Source organism: Botryllus schlosseri, unplaced genomic scaffold, assembly GCF_051294905.1.
Source record: "Botryllus schlosseri isolate E-star unplaced genomic scaffold, Bs_hap1 Bs17a, whole genome shotgun sequence".
In the NCBI taxonomy this organism is placed as follows: Eukaryota; Metazoa; Chordata; class Ascidiacea; order Stolidobranchia; family Styelidae; genus Botryllus; species Botryllus schlosseri.
Genome location: NW_027648626.1, coordinates 2,004,666 through 2,020,275, shown reverse-complemented (window position 1 = coordinate 2,020,275; position 15,610 = coordinate 2,004,666). Strand labels below are relative to the sequence as shown.

Genomic DNA, 15,610 nt, shown 5'->3' with positions numbered 1-15,610 from the left:
ATCGTGTATTTTCCACATAGCTGAGACCATCCCCGCAAACAAGATCACGCGCCTGTCACGTTACGATTACGTTAACTATGGAACGTTGAACGTTTGGCGCTCACGTTATCATTGCGACATTCTGTGAACAAAAGGTAGCGATGAGCTGACGTTTCTGATGACGTAATTGAAACGACAACTTAACCACGTTGGTCCTGACCACGTTGCTAAATGCTGCCTTTCAAATTAGAGCTCTTAATGCAATAATACCGAGTCACAATACTTCAGGAACAATGAGTTTATTGCCAATAAAAGATAACAAGTCGTCAGGCCCAGTTCTACACACAGTCATAAATGGCGCAAAGAGTGGAAGGCAAGCATTGTGCAAAATATTCCAACACCAATATTGCAATTTTGTATAATTGAGGTACTGAGCTCGGAGGTATAATTAATATTGCAGAATACATGCAATCAAACAAAAATCACAGGACTAACATATCAAGGCATAACCAACATAGCAATATACTACGACGTCAATAATTCAAATATCAGACACACTTTCATATTAACCAGATGTGTTAAACTAAGTACCGTTGATTTTAGTACTCGGGTTTGGCTACTTGCACTACTTACTCTCGAGGTGATGTTATACCACTTCTACTTCACGTGCTATTAGGAAAACTATACAGACTTTTTCATTTCGGATTTTGTATGTTTAAATTAGTTTTGTGAAATCGGTTGTCGTTCTCACAATGACTTGTCACAATGTAATCAGTATAACAACAAGTCAGCAACTGAATTTATATATTCTCGAAAAATCGACGTAGCATCATATTAGTCACTAACACTAAAGCAACAATTTCAAAAGTGGCTACCACTTAACAACTGCTAAAAGAATGCGACACCTGGTCCGAATCGAAGTTTTCAAACTACCAGCTCAAGTACTTTCAATGCCTTCATTTTCAACTACTAGTTTTAAGTACCAAGTAAATTTAACATGCCTTGGATATTGCAGTTCTACTTTTGCAACAACGCTTTACCCCCTTAGACAGCAGAGCTACGACAAATTTGACTAGCAATTATTGTTGGATTTTACCTAGATGTGTCTAGATAGACAGGACATTAGTAATGGAGAAGCAGGGATACTTGAAGAAACACTTGGCAGCAAGCTAATGGCAAGATATTGATACATAAAAATGAAGAAACTGCGTAGCCGGTGTTAGCACCATCACAAGTAAAATCTTTAAACACTTTACCGTGAGCCAATTTACGATACTGTAGGGTTACCATATTTTGGGAATCTGAAAAGAGGACACTTAATAAAAATTTCCGGACTTACAATACAGCAGTAACATCCGGTAAAATTGGTAAACATTTTGCGAGTTTGTAGTTTGTTGACTGTAAGAAGGTCATCTTTCCGACTCGACTTCCGAATTACACACTTTCTATGAATATTCATTTAGATGACTAAAACAAAAAGTCGTTTTTCTGGCACAATTCCTGTAAGACCCACCTAACCGGTACTTGAGCTTGCTTTATCGCAGTTAAATTTAACATACATCTACGCAAAATTTTCAAAACGTGGACAATGACATTTGGGCGTCCTGCTAGGACACTTTAAAAAAGGACAAATCCTCTTTCAAAGAGGACATATGGTAACCCTACGATATTGACAAATAAAGAAATGCAAAACTGCGTAGCCGATGTCAGCAAAATCACTTATTTACAGGTTTCCTAAGTACAAATATAAATGAGCAAAGGTAGCAGGAATGTCATTCTTGGTTAAATGCAGGCAATTACACCAGTACATGGTGCCTGGATGTCCGCTGTTCACCTTATAAGGTGGCACTTGGATGCAAGAACTGTATGACGTCTTCTTTGAGACTATTAAACGTAATTTTCAAGCTCACTAGTCCACCTCTTTCTTCTCATCAAAGCACACCATCTATCATTCCTGAAATCAAGAAGTCACAGTTGGTAAGTCAGAAATAGATGACTAGCTAGCACTATATCACATCAATTTAATGTACAAGAGCTGTGTTGGAACAGCTAAACAAAAAAAAAACAGAATCCCATGCTGAGAATATGTAAGAAATGGTGTTGCGGGATCAACAGTGTTAAATTTCTCACTGTTTCAATCTGGATGATTTCACGAGTCCCATTAAAACCAAGTTTGAAAAATGCATACCTCATCCATGGCGAATTCTTCACTAGTAGTGCGTCCATCCTGTGGTCTTGATGATTGCTGCAAGAAGTTCATTGTTATATTCTAGGTCATTGTAGGACAGTAAACCTATACGAAGAACTTGTAATAAAAATCTAATGTATTTAATCCTGTTCAGCAGAATTACTTTAGACAAGCAAGCACCATGCAACTACTATCCAGAGGGCATATAAACAAAGGAGAGTAGATCACAGAACACAGGGTATAAATACAAAGCAAGGCACACGAGAAAATGATGATTGTTACTAAATAAGATATGACACCAACATGAATGCGCATCATAACAATAATTGTAATTTAATGCACCAGCACCTATGACTGATTTTTTTTTATAGCCGAGGGATATCAGAATGATTAACCAACAGCGAACTGTACCTTCTTGAGATAATGAGGGTAGGACTTGAAGACTTCACCGATGTGCGTTTCTCTTTCTCCGTTACTTTGCTGTGGGTCTTTCTGCATATAGCTACAAGATGATAGGGTTGGAGCTAAGTTAATTACACCTTGTACTGTCTGGGAGCGTTGCTCTAACTTCAATACTCACATATCAGAAGGTTATAGATCATTTCATGGTCTTTGAAGCGATGCTTATGCTTTCCTTTTTGTCCGTCTTTGGAATACTGAGCAAGTAGAAACTTGGTTGCAATTTTGTCCAACACGCCTCGAATTGTAGCGGTCACAGTTTGTCCACCAACCAACGACAAATATACGATACCTGGAAAACCAAGAAATCCAGAAAAATCATAAAAACAGGTGGCAACAGCACTCTGTCAAATTATATCATGACTACTTCTAGTTGTAACAGTATTTTTACAGTGAATGAAAAACTACACCGAGAGTCATTTTTCAACTTGATCAGCTGGGAAAAAATGTTAGCAATTGTATATCGAAAATTAATGGGTTTGGTAATTATAACAGCTACTTACTGCGGCAACTTTTGCTCCCCCTGCTGAAGTTCCTCATCTATGCCTTTTAATTCATCAACACTAGTTGCAGGTTTCTTGATTAAATACTCAAAATTCTGCGTGCTTGACTGCGATTGCATACGTTTTCCAACATCTTGTCGAACGAGATACGCTTGATTTTCATCTACTTTCTCCGAGATAGTTCGCACACAAATCAAGATTTTCTTCATGATTTCTAAATAAAATTAAAAGTCATCTACACCGCACATTAAAATCATCAATTATTGTGTAACGACATGGCCATGGATGTCTCAAAGCTCGACCCCTTATAATATAAATTTGAGTTCTGGGAAGCGTAATACGTAAAAGTGAATCAAATGCCACTTCCTATAAAAATATGAATCTCAGAACGTACCGTCATCCGAATAGCCGTTTCGCCTGTGGAATACACTGTCGGTAGACATTTCGAACGAAGAACAACCTAAAATAAATAAATAATAACTGATAATGAATATTTGATAATTTTACAAAGCAAGTTAACACCTCAGGAGAAGAAAATGTTGAACAAACCTTCAAAAGTTGTCTCTACTTGGTGCCTCTCGGGACGTCTTGGTGTTGAGGTGACTATAGAAAGAAATACATCGTCACATATCGAATTATTTTTCAAATTGTAATTCAACAGACCTTCCCGCTTTTTCTTGGATAGGAACTGCGAAGTTTGCTTCGAAGTTGAGGCAGACACAATGAAACATCAGATAACATAATTGTTGGGCGGTCATCCGTGTCCGAGCTCTCATGGGGAGTTGAATCAGAAAGAGTGGCAGGAACAGCCGTTTTTGCATGCAATGGAGTGACATCCTCAAATTGATCCAACATTGTACTGTTACGGCCATCTGTTGATAAAGTAATTCGTGTATTAAAGCAGGCATGAGAATGATGAAATGTTTACTTGGACTGGGAGCTATTGTAAGAATGAGCAGAAGATTTCATCTTATTGGCTGGGAGAAAAGAGCTTGATTCAAAAATTGACATCACACAAACATTATGATGCCAATACCATGTGATTCATGAAACTCAAATCCAAAACTGAATAAAATTAAACACTTACTTGATACTGGTCAATTAATATCTTCAAACTGTAAAATTTCATCGTTTTTGTTAGTTCAAGCCTGCTTGATTAACCTGGTCGCAGCAGTCCATCTCCTTCTGTAAGCTACGGTAATCGGTGTCTTTTTCGACATTTAGGCATACTGAACGCTGTAGCTGCTTCAATAGAGTAGAAAATTATTGAACCTATTAGAGTCCACGGTTTGCTGTGTGCATGTCACGACCTCATGATCAATAGAAATCTGCATTCTACTATAGAGTATGACTCTATAACACTCTATAATTCTACCAAACACTAATATTTTTGACATGTTCACAAGGAACACTGATTGGTGATGGTCAGACATGTCATTGTGGATAAGGAAGCATACTTGCACATGCCATCAATTAATAAGGAACAGATGAATACTATACTCGAGAAATCACGCATGTAACTACGGCTGACGATATGACCGACACAAAACTACGGTCTATCAAGTAACCGTATGCCTGAACTATGTTTTTATACGAAGCATAATTATAAATTAGCATGCAAAGTTCAGTTTTCGGCACTCCGCTATAGCTATGTTCTTGCTTCAACATCACTTATCCGCGAACTCAACTAACACCGCACCCTCAACTACGATTACAAACCGCCATTGTAAGACCTCGCGCTGTTGTCTGGCGGCATCACACGTGCGCGGCGGGCGAGCTGATGTTCGTGTAGGAAAAAAATGCCCTACGTCACTCGGCGACAAATCGTGCCGGCTGTATCCCAACGCGACACGCGTCTGTCTATAATGCAATATGAAGTGTCGGGTATGTGCGTATGTAGTATTTTCGTTGTCGGTAATCAGTGAAGTGGGTCTGAATGCTACAATTGCAATAAAATGACAACATGATGCGTGTATCGTCAAGATGAGAATGTTTACATGCCATGTCGGGCAGTAGCGAATCACATGTTTGCCACCTCCAGATGACATACGCGATAATACGTCACGATAACACTCCCTCTGCAGTTTAGTTCGTGTTAATTCAAGTCCCCATGCCTCACAGCTTAAATTGATCATGAAAATACATAACCCATATTCCCATCGTTATTTTGAACATCTTTTTGAAACTTTTGTAAACGTTTGAAAGCCGTGTCAAACGTTTACTATTTGCGGGGATGGCAGTCGACACGGTGTTTTGTTGCGAGAAACGATATCACTTCTACTTGATATGCATATTTTCCAATGTTTATGAGCACAATATATCTTCTATTGATAATGATGAATCCTGATAAAGCGGAAAACGGCACCGTCTGGATTCAGTGATAAGGCCGAGATATTTCACCGAAATTGCGCGACTCGTGAACAGTTCCAACTCTGAAGCTTGCATGAGCTACCGGTCCAGCTCGAATTTTCGATTTTGAGGAAGAAGCATAGAACAATCATCTCAGAAAAATGCTCGAAAATTTGGTGATTTGATTCCAGGATATGTTTCATTTATAAATTTCTTATCAGATAATCAAGCCCTGCTGTGAAGTTTTCGAGCATGAAATGATTGAGAAACTGATCACATTGTAGTATAGAACAATTGTGCGTTCAACCCAAATATTCGTTCCGGATACACAATCAAATAAAATACAAATATTCTCACTCATTGCCCCCTATAACTTTTCACGATTCTGCGGAAACACGCCAATTCACTACGCAGGCCATGGACAACAGTGAGCAACCAGCCCCCCCATATGGTGATTACCCGAACATCTGGGGGGCTTCGCCCTCTCCCCCTACCCCACGGGCCATACGCATTTTTCAGCAACTTATCTACATTTGGTGCCCGTTTAGGTTGCGTTTAGCCTGGACGGGCGAAGAATTTATACAATTCATAATTGAACTGGTCAATATGATCGGAAATTGCATATATATTGCTATCAATTTTTATTCTCTAACTGCTCACGTAATCAGATTTACCGGCAAAGCCGATCGAGTGAGGTATGTTGGAAAAGGTAGGACCGGGGCCTACGATATTTACGGCCTTATCTGGTACATTTCACTTGCAAGAGCTAACAGGCCGATGCTCACAGAACAGAAATTCGCTATTACTCTTGACGTAATAATGGGCGAAAGTTTTGATAGGACGATTACTCTCAACGTGACAATCGGCGATTGTCTCGATTTCGCTTCTCATACCGGACTCTTCGCATTTTGCAGCGAGTTTTCGAGTTGAAGGTTGACAGCTATGTTTTAAGTTGCCGTTTTTACCGTCTTATACTATTGGGCAGGCTATAGTAATGCGATTGAAATACTCTGTAGCAGACCCCTCAAGTTTGAGTTGAAGTTTTTGAGCTCGTCGCCGCGTTTGAATTGTTACAGGATGATGCCGTGATTAGCTAAATGCTCCAGGAACGATATTCCGTATATAGTGTAGGGGAAAACGTTTAGCTGTCGTTTTGGCCGGATTACAGCGAGACGTAGGATACCGCTATGCAGTGGTTTAATAATTCTTTATGGTGCGTATTATGTATGTGGTGAAGAATTGGTGGCGAGCTTCATGTGGCGTTTCTTCCAGTTACTGTTTGTATATACTTGGTGACTCAGGTTTAGCTTAAGGTAAAATAATTGATAATCGTCAATAAATGCGGTGTTTGTGGTTGTATGGCTGGATATTTGAGAACTAAACAAAAAGTTTCAATTTCCATTTGAGGATTTGGAGGTACAAAAAATGGATATCTTTCGTGAATGGGCGTGATTGGAAGCCAATGAAGAATTCTGTAATTTGTGCGTTGCACTTCGAAGAAGCAAAGTACATTAAAGACCGTGGCTTTCGAAAAAAAACTGCTCTTGGATAGAAAACCAGTTCCTACCATCCGATCGGAGCCTGAGCTGCAACGGCCTTCATTGATCCCGACTATGACCCCTTGCAGAAAACCACTGAAGAGAAGGATATTTCAGAATGATCAGTTGAAAGATTTTGAGCTGTCTGATAAAATGAGCAGTTTATAAGATTTGACCGAGTCCCACACTCCAGAAAGCTATATACCATATACAGAAGAGGGTAATCAATATGTAATTTTCGACCGTATGGAATTCAATGATGACTAGGTGTGGCGTGGCGGGTGGCGCATTATTCAACTTCCCGAAATATCTCAAAAATGTATGAGACAAATCCGAGCACAATTTACTGGAAGAACTTTTCGAGCCAACTTGCAGGTGTAAATCATCACCCGGCGGATTTATCGCATGGAGCGATCTTCACAAAATCAGGGAATCTCATGATAATGATTCGAATTTGCGGAAAGCGCCAAAAGTGATATATGCCTCGTTACATCCAAGCAAAATGTCAACTTAGCTCTTGCTCCATTCTATGAGTCGACTATTGCAGCTTGCAAAAGTTACTTGCCTCTCACGGAAGATATGGCTTCATACTTGAACCCGATTAATGCTTGGTTGACAATTCTCACGGTATAGGCAAATGTGTGGGGGGAGGTTTCTGGTTGGTTCAACAGAAGTTACCAATTCTGAACAGATAATACTGCTCTGTTCCATCCTAAAAATTGACGTCAAGCTCAAGTCCTTTTTACCATTTCAAAAATGTCATTGAAGAAGTGACTATTGAAATTACCGAATCATTTCTATCTCCTTACAGTGAGACGGTGTCGTGCGTAGTTGCTGGGTAAATTGTAGTAAAGTTCATGCTATTCCGACTTACTCGATCGTGGGGGACTGCTTACTCCCGCAGAACCACTTGCCGTGTTTGTTTCATCCAGTTTTTTGTATCCTAGATTGTTCTGATAAAAATCATCTGCCCTCACCCTAAGTCGCAGTGAATAAGTTTTGCATCGTTTTTTATTTGGGGGGTGGGGGGGGGGGGCTTTGCACTTTGCATGTTATGATCATCGAGATCAAGCTTTGAAATTGGCGAAATAAATCATTGCAATAACAAACAGAAGCTAGTTAATGCCTCTGTGAGAAAAATGCTTTAAAAACGGACTTTAAAACAACGAAAGTTGAGCAAGACGTAGCTTGCATTCTTAGGTGATGCATTTCATTCTCATTACCGTTACTTATGGCCGTAGCTTGTATGCTGCAAGTTTGTTTTTGATACAAGTTGGTTATTGCAAGTAGTTTCTAATATGACATGTGTACCAATTATTCTTCACGTGCTTGAATTGATTTTACAATGCAATAAAATGGTTTACATGAGCATGTCGGTGTTTTCTCACTACTTAGCCTACTTCTGCAATCGGTGGATAACTGCATCTACGAGGCTGTCTCTTGTCACTTTCTGACGGTAAGGTACTGATTTGATCTGTTGTACGAATGCATACAGCTTATCTGAGGCGATGCGTTTAGTAGCGAGAAGCGAAATCGCGCAGAATCGCGAATTTCTGTTTTGTGAGCATCGGCCTGTTAGCTCTTGCAAGCATAATGAACCAGATAAGGCCGTGAATATCGTAGGCCCCGGTAGGACCCCTAAATATTAATCAACATCTTCGGGCGTAGCCGTTTGTACAATGACTTCTGTACATGATGCCATTGTGTGATCTCCTATCTGCTGTGTCAAAAGATATTGAAATCGCCCAAACGTATACTAAACAAATATGTACACGATTTCAAATAGTTATTTCTTCTTTGAAAAAGTTGAATAAATTTCCAAAAGAATACCCCATGATTTATGTCTATTAACGAAATAATTTTGTTTCCCCTTTGAGATCGGGTACCCCAATTAGGGAGTTTGGGGTGCGGCAGTTACGGTCCTGGGCGTAATACCAGACGTGCGTGTATCCATTCACGCTACATGATTCATTGATAGAATCAAAGCACAGCATTTACATTTAGTTTTATTGCATGACACCAGACAATCACATTATGAGTGAAGACGGGGAACTACTCTCTAAACATGATGTGGTCTCCACTTGAAGTTAAGCTATTTTAGGCATTTTTCAGAAAGCCCGGCGTTTGGGCTTCAGCTGAAATATTTTCGGGATATGCACCATAACACACGTGCGACTCTGTGATGTCACAAAGGGTTAAGAAGCATTCACGCACAATGGCGATAAACCTCGACATCATGGCCGACTTGGACAACTAGAAAATTTTCAGCTTTTCCAAATTAGATTAGAATTAGATCACCTGCAATTCACTCTAATTTAGTGAAATTAGACAACTAGAATTATCTAGTCGTCCAAGCATATACTTGGACAACTAGAAAATTTTCAGCTTTTCCAAATTAGATTACTGGCATTTCGCTCTATTTTAGAGAAATTAGACAACTAGAATCATCTAGTCGTCCAAGTCTGCATCATCGATATCGCACGTGTGCTGTGGTGCATAGGATGCTTTGGCTTCAGTTCGAGTGCGGTCAGCCACCAGTTACATCGGAATTTAGGATATATTATGGTTTATCCAATTGGTACATTATATAAATCACTTTTTCTGTTGATGTTCTTGAATAGTCTACTATATGCGACCATTTTCATCAGGCGCCATCGGCTATTGTGAAGATCGTTCAATCTTTTGATATAATGTTCTATAACATGGCCAGTTAACTCATTCCGCGTATTGGGTACATCCTCTGAAAGTCATTGGTTCCCAAACTTTTTCGTTTCGTGGACCCCTTCGCCGAATATTGAGTCGAACTTCGTCCCTTATATGAAGCAGCTCGGGGACTAGACATCTCCAGTTGACTGAAAAGTACTGGACACCACGTATTTAAATCCCCAGGACAGAGATAATCAAATTATTTCACTAATCACTTCCGTCTCAAATATTCAATACTAAAGATGTGATTAGGATCAAGTCTCTATACCTTCGAGGCACGGGTCATCTCGAGACATTGCACATTTTGACACGAGTCAAGTCAAATCAAGTCACAATTCAATTCAAATTGAATTTTCGAAGAACACGAGTGATGATTCTTAGTCAGTACATTTTGGTAGCTGTGTGAAAGACAGATTGAATAGCCATTTATCTTCAATTAATAAAGAATATAGAGTTAAATAGTGCGACGAAAAAGACTTTTATATTTGTAATCTCGCACACACACACCAGACGTCAATGCTATTTCAGACGACCAATCGCTGCGAGACTATGACCAGACCATGGCATGCCACTCTGCAATACGTCAGGACCTTCTTACTCACCACGAGTTTGCAAAATCGTATAACGATAACAGATTTTCAATTCTTGCTCAGTGACGTTCTCTGTTCCATTTGAAGGTACTCGAGTCGACTATAATGAAACACGAGTCACCGATTCTTTGTCGACAAAATGACCGTGTATTTCATCAGTGTTTCATTTCTGGCTTTATAATATAGCCATTTTATATTGCGCTAATTGCGTTTTTGCTTAACGCTATCGTTTTGTGAATTCTATCATTGCTGTCTTATACCATTCTTACGTAATACTATCTATTTCATCGCTAAATTATCAATCTCCGTATTTACTGACGGCCGCTTCCGATGAGTGTCAGTTAAAAAGCTTAGAGTGAACAAATTGCGAATATGAATGTGTTGTTCGTTGCAATGCTTCAATTTTGTACCACGAGGTACTTATTTTATGTTAAATATACATACAATATTGCATTTCATCGTTCACGCCCAGGTAGAACTGCTAATAAAATACGTGGGCAAAAAATATCCAATACGAAATCTCTAGCAGTTGAAACAAATTGATGTGGGACAGTACCTTACCCATCTCCACATCTCCGATGATATAAACGCATGACCTATATTCCTTCGATTTAAATCCTACAAGAGGGTTGGTACTGAGTCGTCTAAAAACAGAGATACATTGGTACTAGAATAATCTACTGCACATAACGCAAGCTGTGATCATTTGGTTTGCGGTCAATTTATTTTTGATGTGACAATCGAGGATCAATGAAACGGACCATCCATGTATGAATGGTTGCTCTCACAAGTCACACCGGTGTGTCGCTAACAATACAAACAAACCACGAGATACAGTGACATATTCGGCACCGTTTATGTGATGACTTGAAATTGCTTTGTCAATTTTGCTACCAGTTACAAGTCAATCCACATTTTTGAAGCGCCGAATCAAGTCAAGCCATACAAAAAATGACTCGAGTCATCCAAACACTGTTACATATACCGTTGTGTATGAAATAAACACATCAATGGTAAATGGGACGTCATTTTCCAATGTGGCAACATTACGCTAAACATGACATATCAAATCATTAGGTTTGCTTGAGACGATTTCAAGCTTCCAGTGATCGGGGTCACAAACTGCACAAAATCACCTGAGCTCGATTTCTAGACTCCAGGTGGATTTGTACGAAAACTGAAGATTTCTAATAGCATTCAATTTCACTTCTAGCTAGAAATCGGCCGAAACTAATACGCAATAAAGGGGATAATCGAGATTCACCCTAAAAATATTAAAATTCTTCCTAATGGAAAATTCCACCTCTTTGAGAACCGCTGCTCTCGGGGAAGGCCAAAGTCATACATGAAAATATTCCATCATAGTATACGACAGCTCACCTATAACTACACCGCTAAACGGCATGTCAACTGCTCATGCAGGAAAGGATAATGTCAGATTTTAAGTTGTCAACTTTCAAGTAGCTAATGTATTCACAGTGTAGGCTCGCTTTCGTGTTATTTTTTTCAAGTTCGAATTCACACAGACGAAAACCTGTCATCATATGAGGCAACGTTATAAACTCCAACTTAAATATTGTAATGGATTGTGGTGCACGGATCAACACCCGGCGGGATTATTATATTGTCTTATATCTCAATGTGCCAGTAGTGCTAGGCATAAACTTGCTCCTTTAAACTAAAGTTTTCTTTTCATATTCGATGATGCCCGATATTGCTATACAGTAGCAAATATAGCTCAACAAAATTACGACCAGTGTCAAACGTCATGCAAACGAGGCGGCTTCAAAATATGCTAACTGCACAGACTATATTTGCGCATCTCATACCTTCATATGCAAATCCCAAGAATAGTTTGACATTCAACTCAGAGAATAAATTAAAATAACGAATTTATTTCGGGTATGACAAATATTCTTAATATGTTTTGCTCAAATACATTCGAAGGTCTCATGAATGGTACTCCGATATTTCAGCATGCGACCAAATGAGAAACGAATATTCAGCATCCGAAACTTCAGCATGCGGCACTTTAGTATGAGACTTTGTAATCAAATCTAACCGCAACCCAACCCAATCCTAATAGTGCCAATTTCGAAGGTCATTGTGTCATTTGCAGTATCGCATCTAGATTTCAATTCTCTCGAATGTAGCTTTCAAAATTTTAATAAACGAAAAACACTATCTATTTCAATTCAAAACCTGATCCGGCTTCACAAGCAGTCTGTATCTTATAGTATAGACCAGTGGTTCCAGAAGTGGGTGTCAGCGGGGCGTTGAACGGGGCACTGATCATGAAGTTGGTGATGGGGGTGGCAGGCAATAGACGGTATGGGATGCTGAGAACAAATGGAGCGGTGCAGGTTTAGAAGGCGTCTGTTAAGCAGCGATAAAGCGATTGATGAATGAAGTAGCAAAAATCGCAAAGGACAATGCAGAGACGATTCAGCAAAGGTAATTTATCGACAATCCAGGCGTCTGTGTATTCAATCAGCAGTACCGAAAAAGTCCAGCGTTATTTGACAATGTTAATTCAGTCCATCAATCATCATCTGTCCACAGAATCACGGGAAATCGTGGTTCGTTGTGCGTAATGAGAATACGAAGTATTTGAACGTTATTGCTGCAGAGCGACATGCGATTGTATTTACCTGAAACTTCCTTGCGCGATTTTACTCAATGCTACTCAACTCAATGCTTTCCCTGCTCATATCTGCTACAGCAGTGGTCGGGAACCTTTTTCGTCCGAAGAGCCATATTGACCCCATATTTTACATTTTACCTTCCAAAGAGCAATACATGTCAATCAACTGTTACGTCACAGTAGAGAAATCGTGACGTCATGGTATAGGACAAATTAAAAATTATTACATGGGATTCGTCGTTTGCAAGTATTTCCTCGGTAAAAACTCGTACTAGTCTAATCCTGCTGATCGTCTTATTTGAGTAATGAGTATGCAAAACTTGAGTTACATAGATCTTTTGCAAGTTATATATTTTAAATTGTACTGCACTGACTGGCCTGTGATATTTTTTCGAAACTCAAGGCAATTAACATTTTGAATTCCAACAGATGTAGACTACAGTAAAAGTATGAATATACTTTTGCACGCTTTCTAGAGTTAATGCCTATTTTGGTGTTGCATGGCATTCCTGATGGCTCCGTTCTCTGGTTTGATAATTGTTGTTCATACAAAATTTGAGACTTTCTTCAGTTATACGAGATCGTAGGTTCGTCTTGATGCGAGGTCCCATGATGACATACGTAGGTGGAGCCAAACACGGTCACTATGCAGCAGTATAAATACACACTGTAATGTGTGATATGTCAGTGACGTGGCGTCAGGTGAGGCAAGTGAGGCCGTGCCTCACCTGTGTACTAGATTTTGAACATTTTTACTACCAAACTGTTCGAAAATAAAGCGCGAAAGGAGAGGCAAGGCATATGTGAGGCACGGCAGGATCATGCCTTACCTGTGATAGCGCAATTCGTCGTATGTAATTGTCGCACTGATTCCGATTCGATTCTGAATTCTCAATGTATTAGGCCAGTGCTCTTCAACCGGGGTTGTCGTACACCCTGGGGTGTACCAGAATTTGCAAAGGGTGTACCACTCGGATGGGGTGTACAGGGGTGTACCAGATCCGAATTACAATGAGCCGATGGCTAGCTATCACAAAGGCAGGTTTATGCGTCAGTACAGGTTGACGCACGGGTTAATGAGCAATATGGGACGATGTTAACTCAAGTGTAATACTGTACACCGCTAGATTGTGATGTCATAAGCCAATATTTCTCCTATCCATTTAGCCGTCGGCAATGCACCAATGGTTCCTTTGGGTGTTGGAAAGAATACAGTTAACAAACATGTGTTCAGCTAGCGATTTATCTTTTAGTGATTCTTGAGGAGACCGTAGCGATAGCTCAGACCTCTTGAATCGGTACTTACTACCCAACTTTAATAAATGCCGCAATGCACGTAAATGAAAGTGACGTAGCCAGCCAGGGTCGAAACTGCTTCCATGTTGAAATCGAAACTCTATTGTTGTAAAATGCCGATTTTACGTCTAATATTTCGCCATAAATGTGCAATTTAGTATTTTGTTATTAGTAGTGCTAATTATCGGCAATCGACTGTGTATAGCGGCAGACGATCTGAAGTTACTGACATCTCTTGCAGCCCGTGTGCTACCAACGACTGTGTGTGGGGAGGTAGACTGGTGCGCCTGCTATCATCGCTGGTCTGAATTACCGCTTCTTCAGCAGTAGCTTTTTACCTGCTCTCTTCCCAATACTGTTACATTTAGGCTGATTATCGTTCGTAATGCCATGCTGTTTTTGGGCTGACACGAAATAATTCCAATTTGCGTGGCGGGCGGCCTAACTGGCTATGAATAGACTTTGAATCCCGTACTTGGTTTGAGCGATTACTAAAATACTTCTTAAAATTCCGGAGTATCAAAATCTGAGTCGAAAAGCGCTTACGATTCTTGTTCGCATGCCTACGACATATCTTTGCGAGCAAGTATTTTCTGCACTTGTTCAAATTAAATCGAAAAAAAAAGAAATTGCATGAAGACTGTTGATCTGCTTTTTGTAGAGACGCCGCCATTTAGGATAGTGAAAAGTTTCGCACCCCGCTTATCGTCATATCACAAAATCCAACCGGGATGCTAGCAACTTCAACAGATTTTGTGATGGCGTGGAAGATTATACCTGTTGATGAGAGAATTAAAAAATATGAAATTAGGTGTGTATATATAGAAACACACGTGAATTGGAGGTAAATCGCGCAAAGTGCGAAATTTTTCGTCAGTTGACCGCTTCTTCGCGCCCCCTTCCGAGCTTTCGCTCCCCCCCCCCCAAGGGGGGTGCGCCCCCCAGTTTGGGAACCACTGGCCTAGACAATTGTTATTTAAAAAAGCATGTATAACACATATTTAAAAGTGACGGAACAGACATGTGTCGTAACGCTTTATCGATATATTAGATGGTACGGTAATCTCGAGCCCTAATTAGTATTTAGCAGTTCCTATAGCTTGCTAATCCTTATGATTATTAGGCCCATTACCGACTTGGTTGTTTTATGTGAACAGGGGTGTACGAGTTTTGAGCAAACGTTAAAAGGGTGTACCATGTCGAAAAAGGTTGAAGAGCACTGTATTAGGCGGTAACATAACGTTGCGCCACACGCCTATATTTTAACAGCGACTGCAAAGCTACGTTATCAATCAATAACGTGGATCGCTATGGCCTTGTTAATAATTTGAATTTGTAATTGTGAATGTCACTTCCAC

At 39.8% G+C, this 15,610-nt stretch overlaps 1 protein-coding gene across 2 annotated transcripts; it reads right to left on the bottom strand.

Moving 5' to 3' along the window:
• Positions 1 to 766: 766 nt before the first annotated feature.
• Positions 767 to 5,361, bottom strand: LOC145459691 (uncharacterized). 2 transcript variants are annotated; one of them, XM_080338251.1, is made up of 6 exons: positions 3,793 to 5,361; positions 3,679 to 3,732; positions 3,524 to 3,589; positions 3,130 to 3,343; positions 2,748 to 2,918; positions 2,578 to 2,669 (listed from the first exon to the last, which is right to left on the bottom strand). In XM_080338251.1, the coding sequence occupies exons 3-5, from the start codon at positions 3,570 to 3,572 to the stop codon at positions 2,792 to 2,794; spliced, it is 390 nt and encodes a 129-aa protein (XP_080194377.1). In that variant the 5' UTR covers positions 3,573 to 3,589; positions 3,679 to 3,732; positions 3,793 to 5,361; the 3' UTR covers positions 2,578 to 2,669; positions 2,748 to 2,791. The 2 variants fall into 2 exon arrangements, with proteins under 2 accessions (XP_080194376.1, XP_080194377.1); XM_080338250.1 differs by lacking the exons at positions 3,524 to 3,589; positions 3,679 to 3,732; positions 3,793 to 5,361 and adding exons at positions 767 to 1,933; positions 2,168 to 2,224 and having other exon boundaries at positions 2,579 to 2,669; positions 3,130 to 3,308.
• Between the last annotated feature and the right edge of the window lie 10,249 nt (positions 5,362 to 15,610).

Coding starts and splice junctions, on each gene's coding strand:
- LOC145459691 (XM_080338250.1), bottom strand. CDS start 3,166: ATGAGGAACTTCAGCAGGGGGAGCAAAAGTTGCCGCA. Junction 2,919..3,129: donor GGGGAGCAAAAGTTGCCGCA/GTAAGTAGCTGT, acceptor TTGGTTTTCCAG/GTATCGTATATTTGTCGTTG. Junction 2,225..2,578: donor ACCCTCATTATCTCAAGAAG/GTACAGTTCGCT, acceptor AACTTCTTGCAG/CAATCATCAAGACCACAGGA.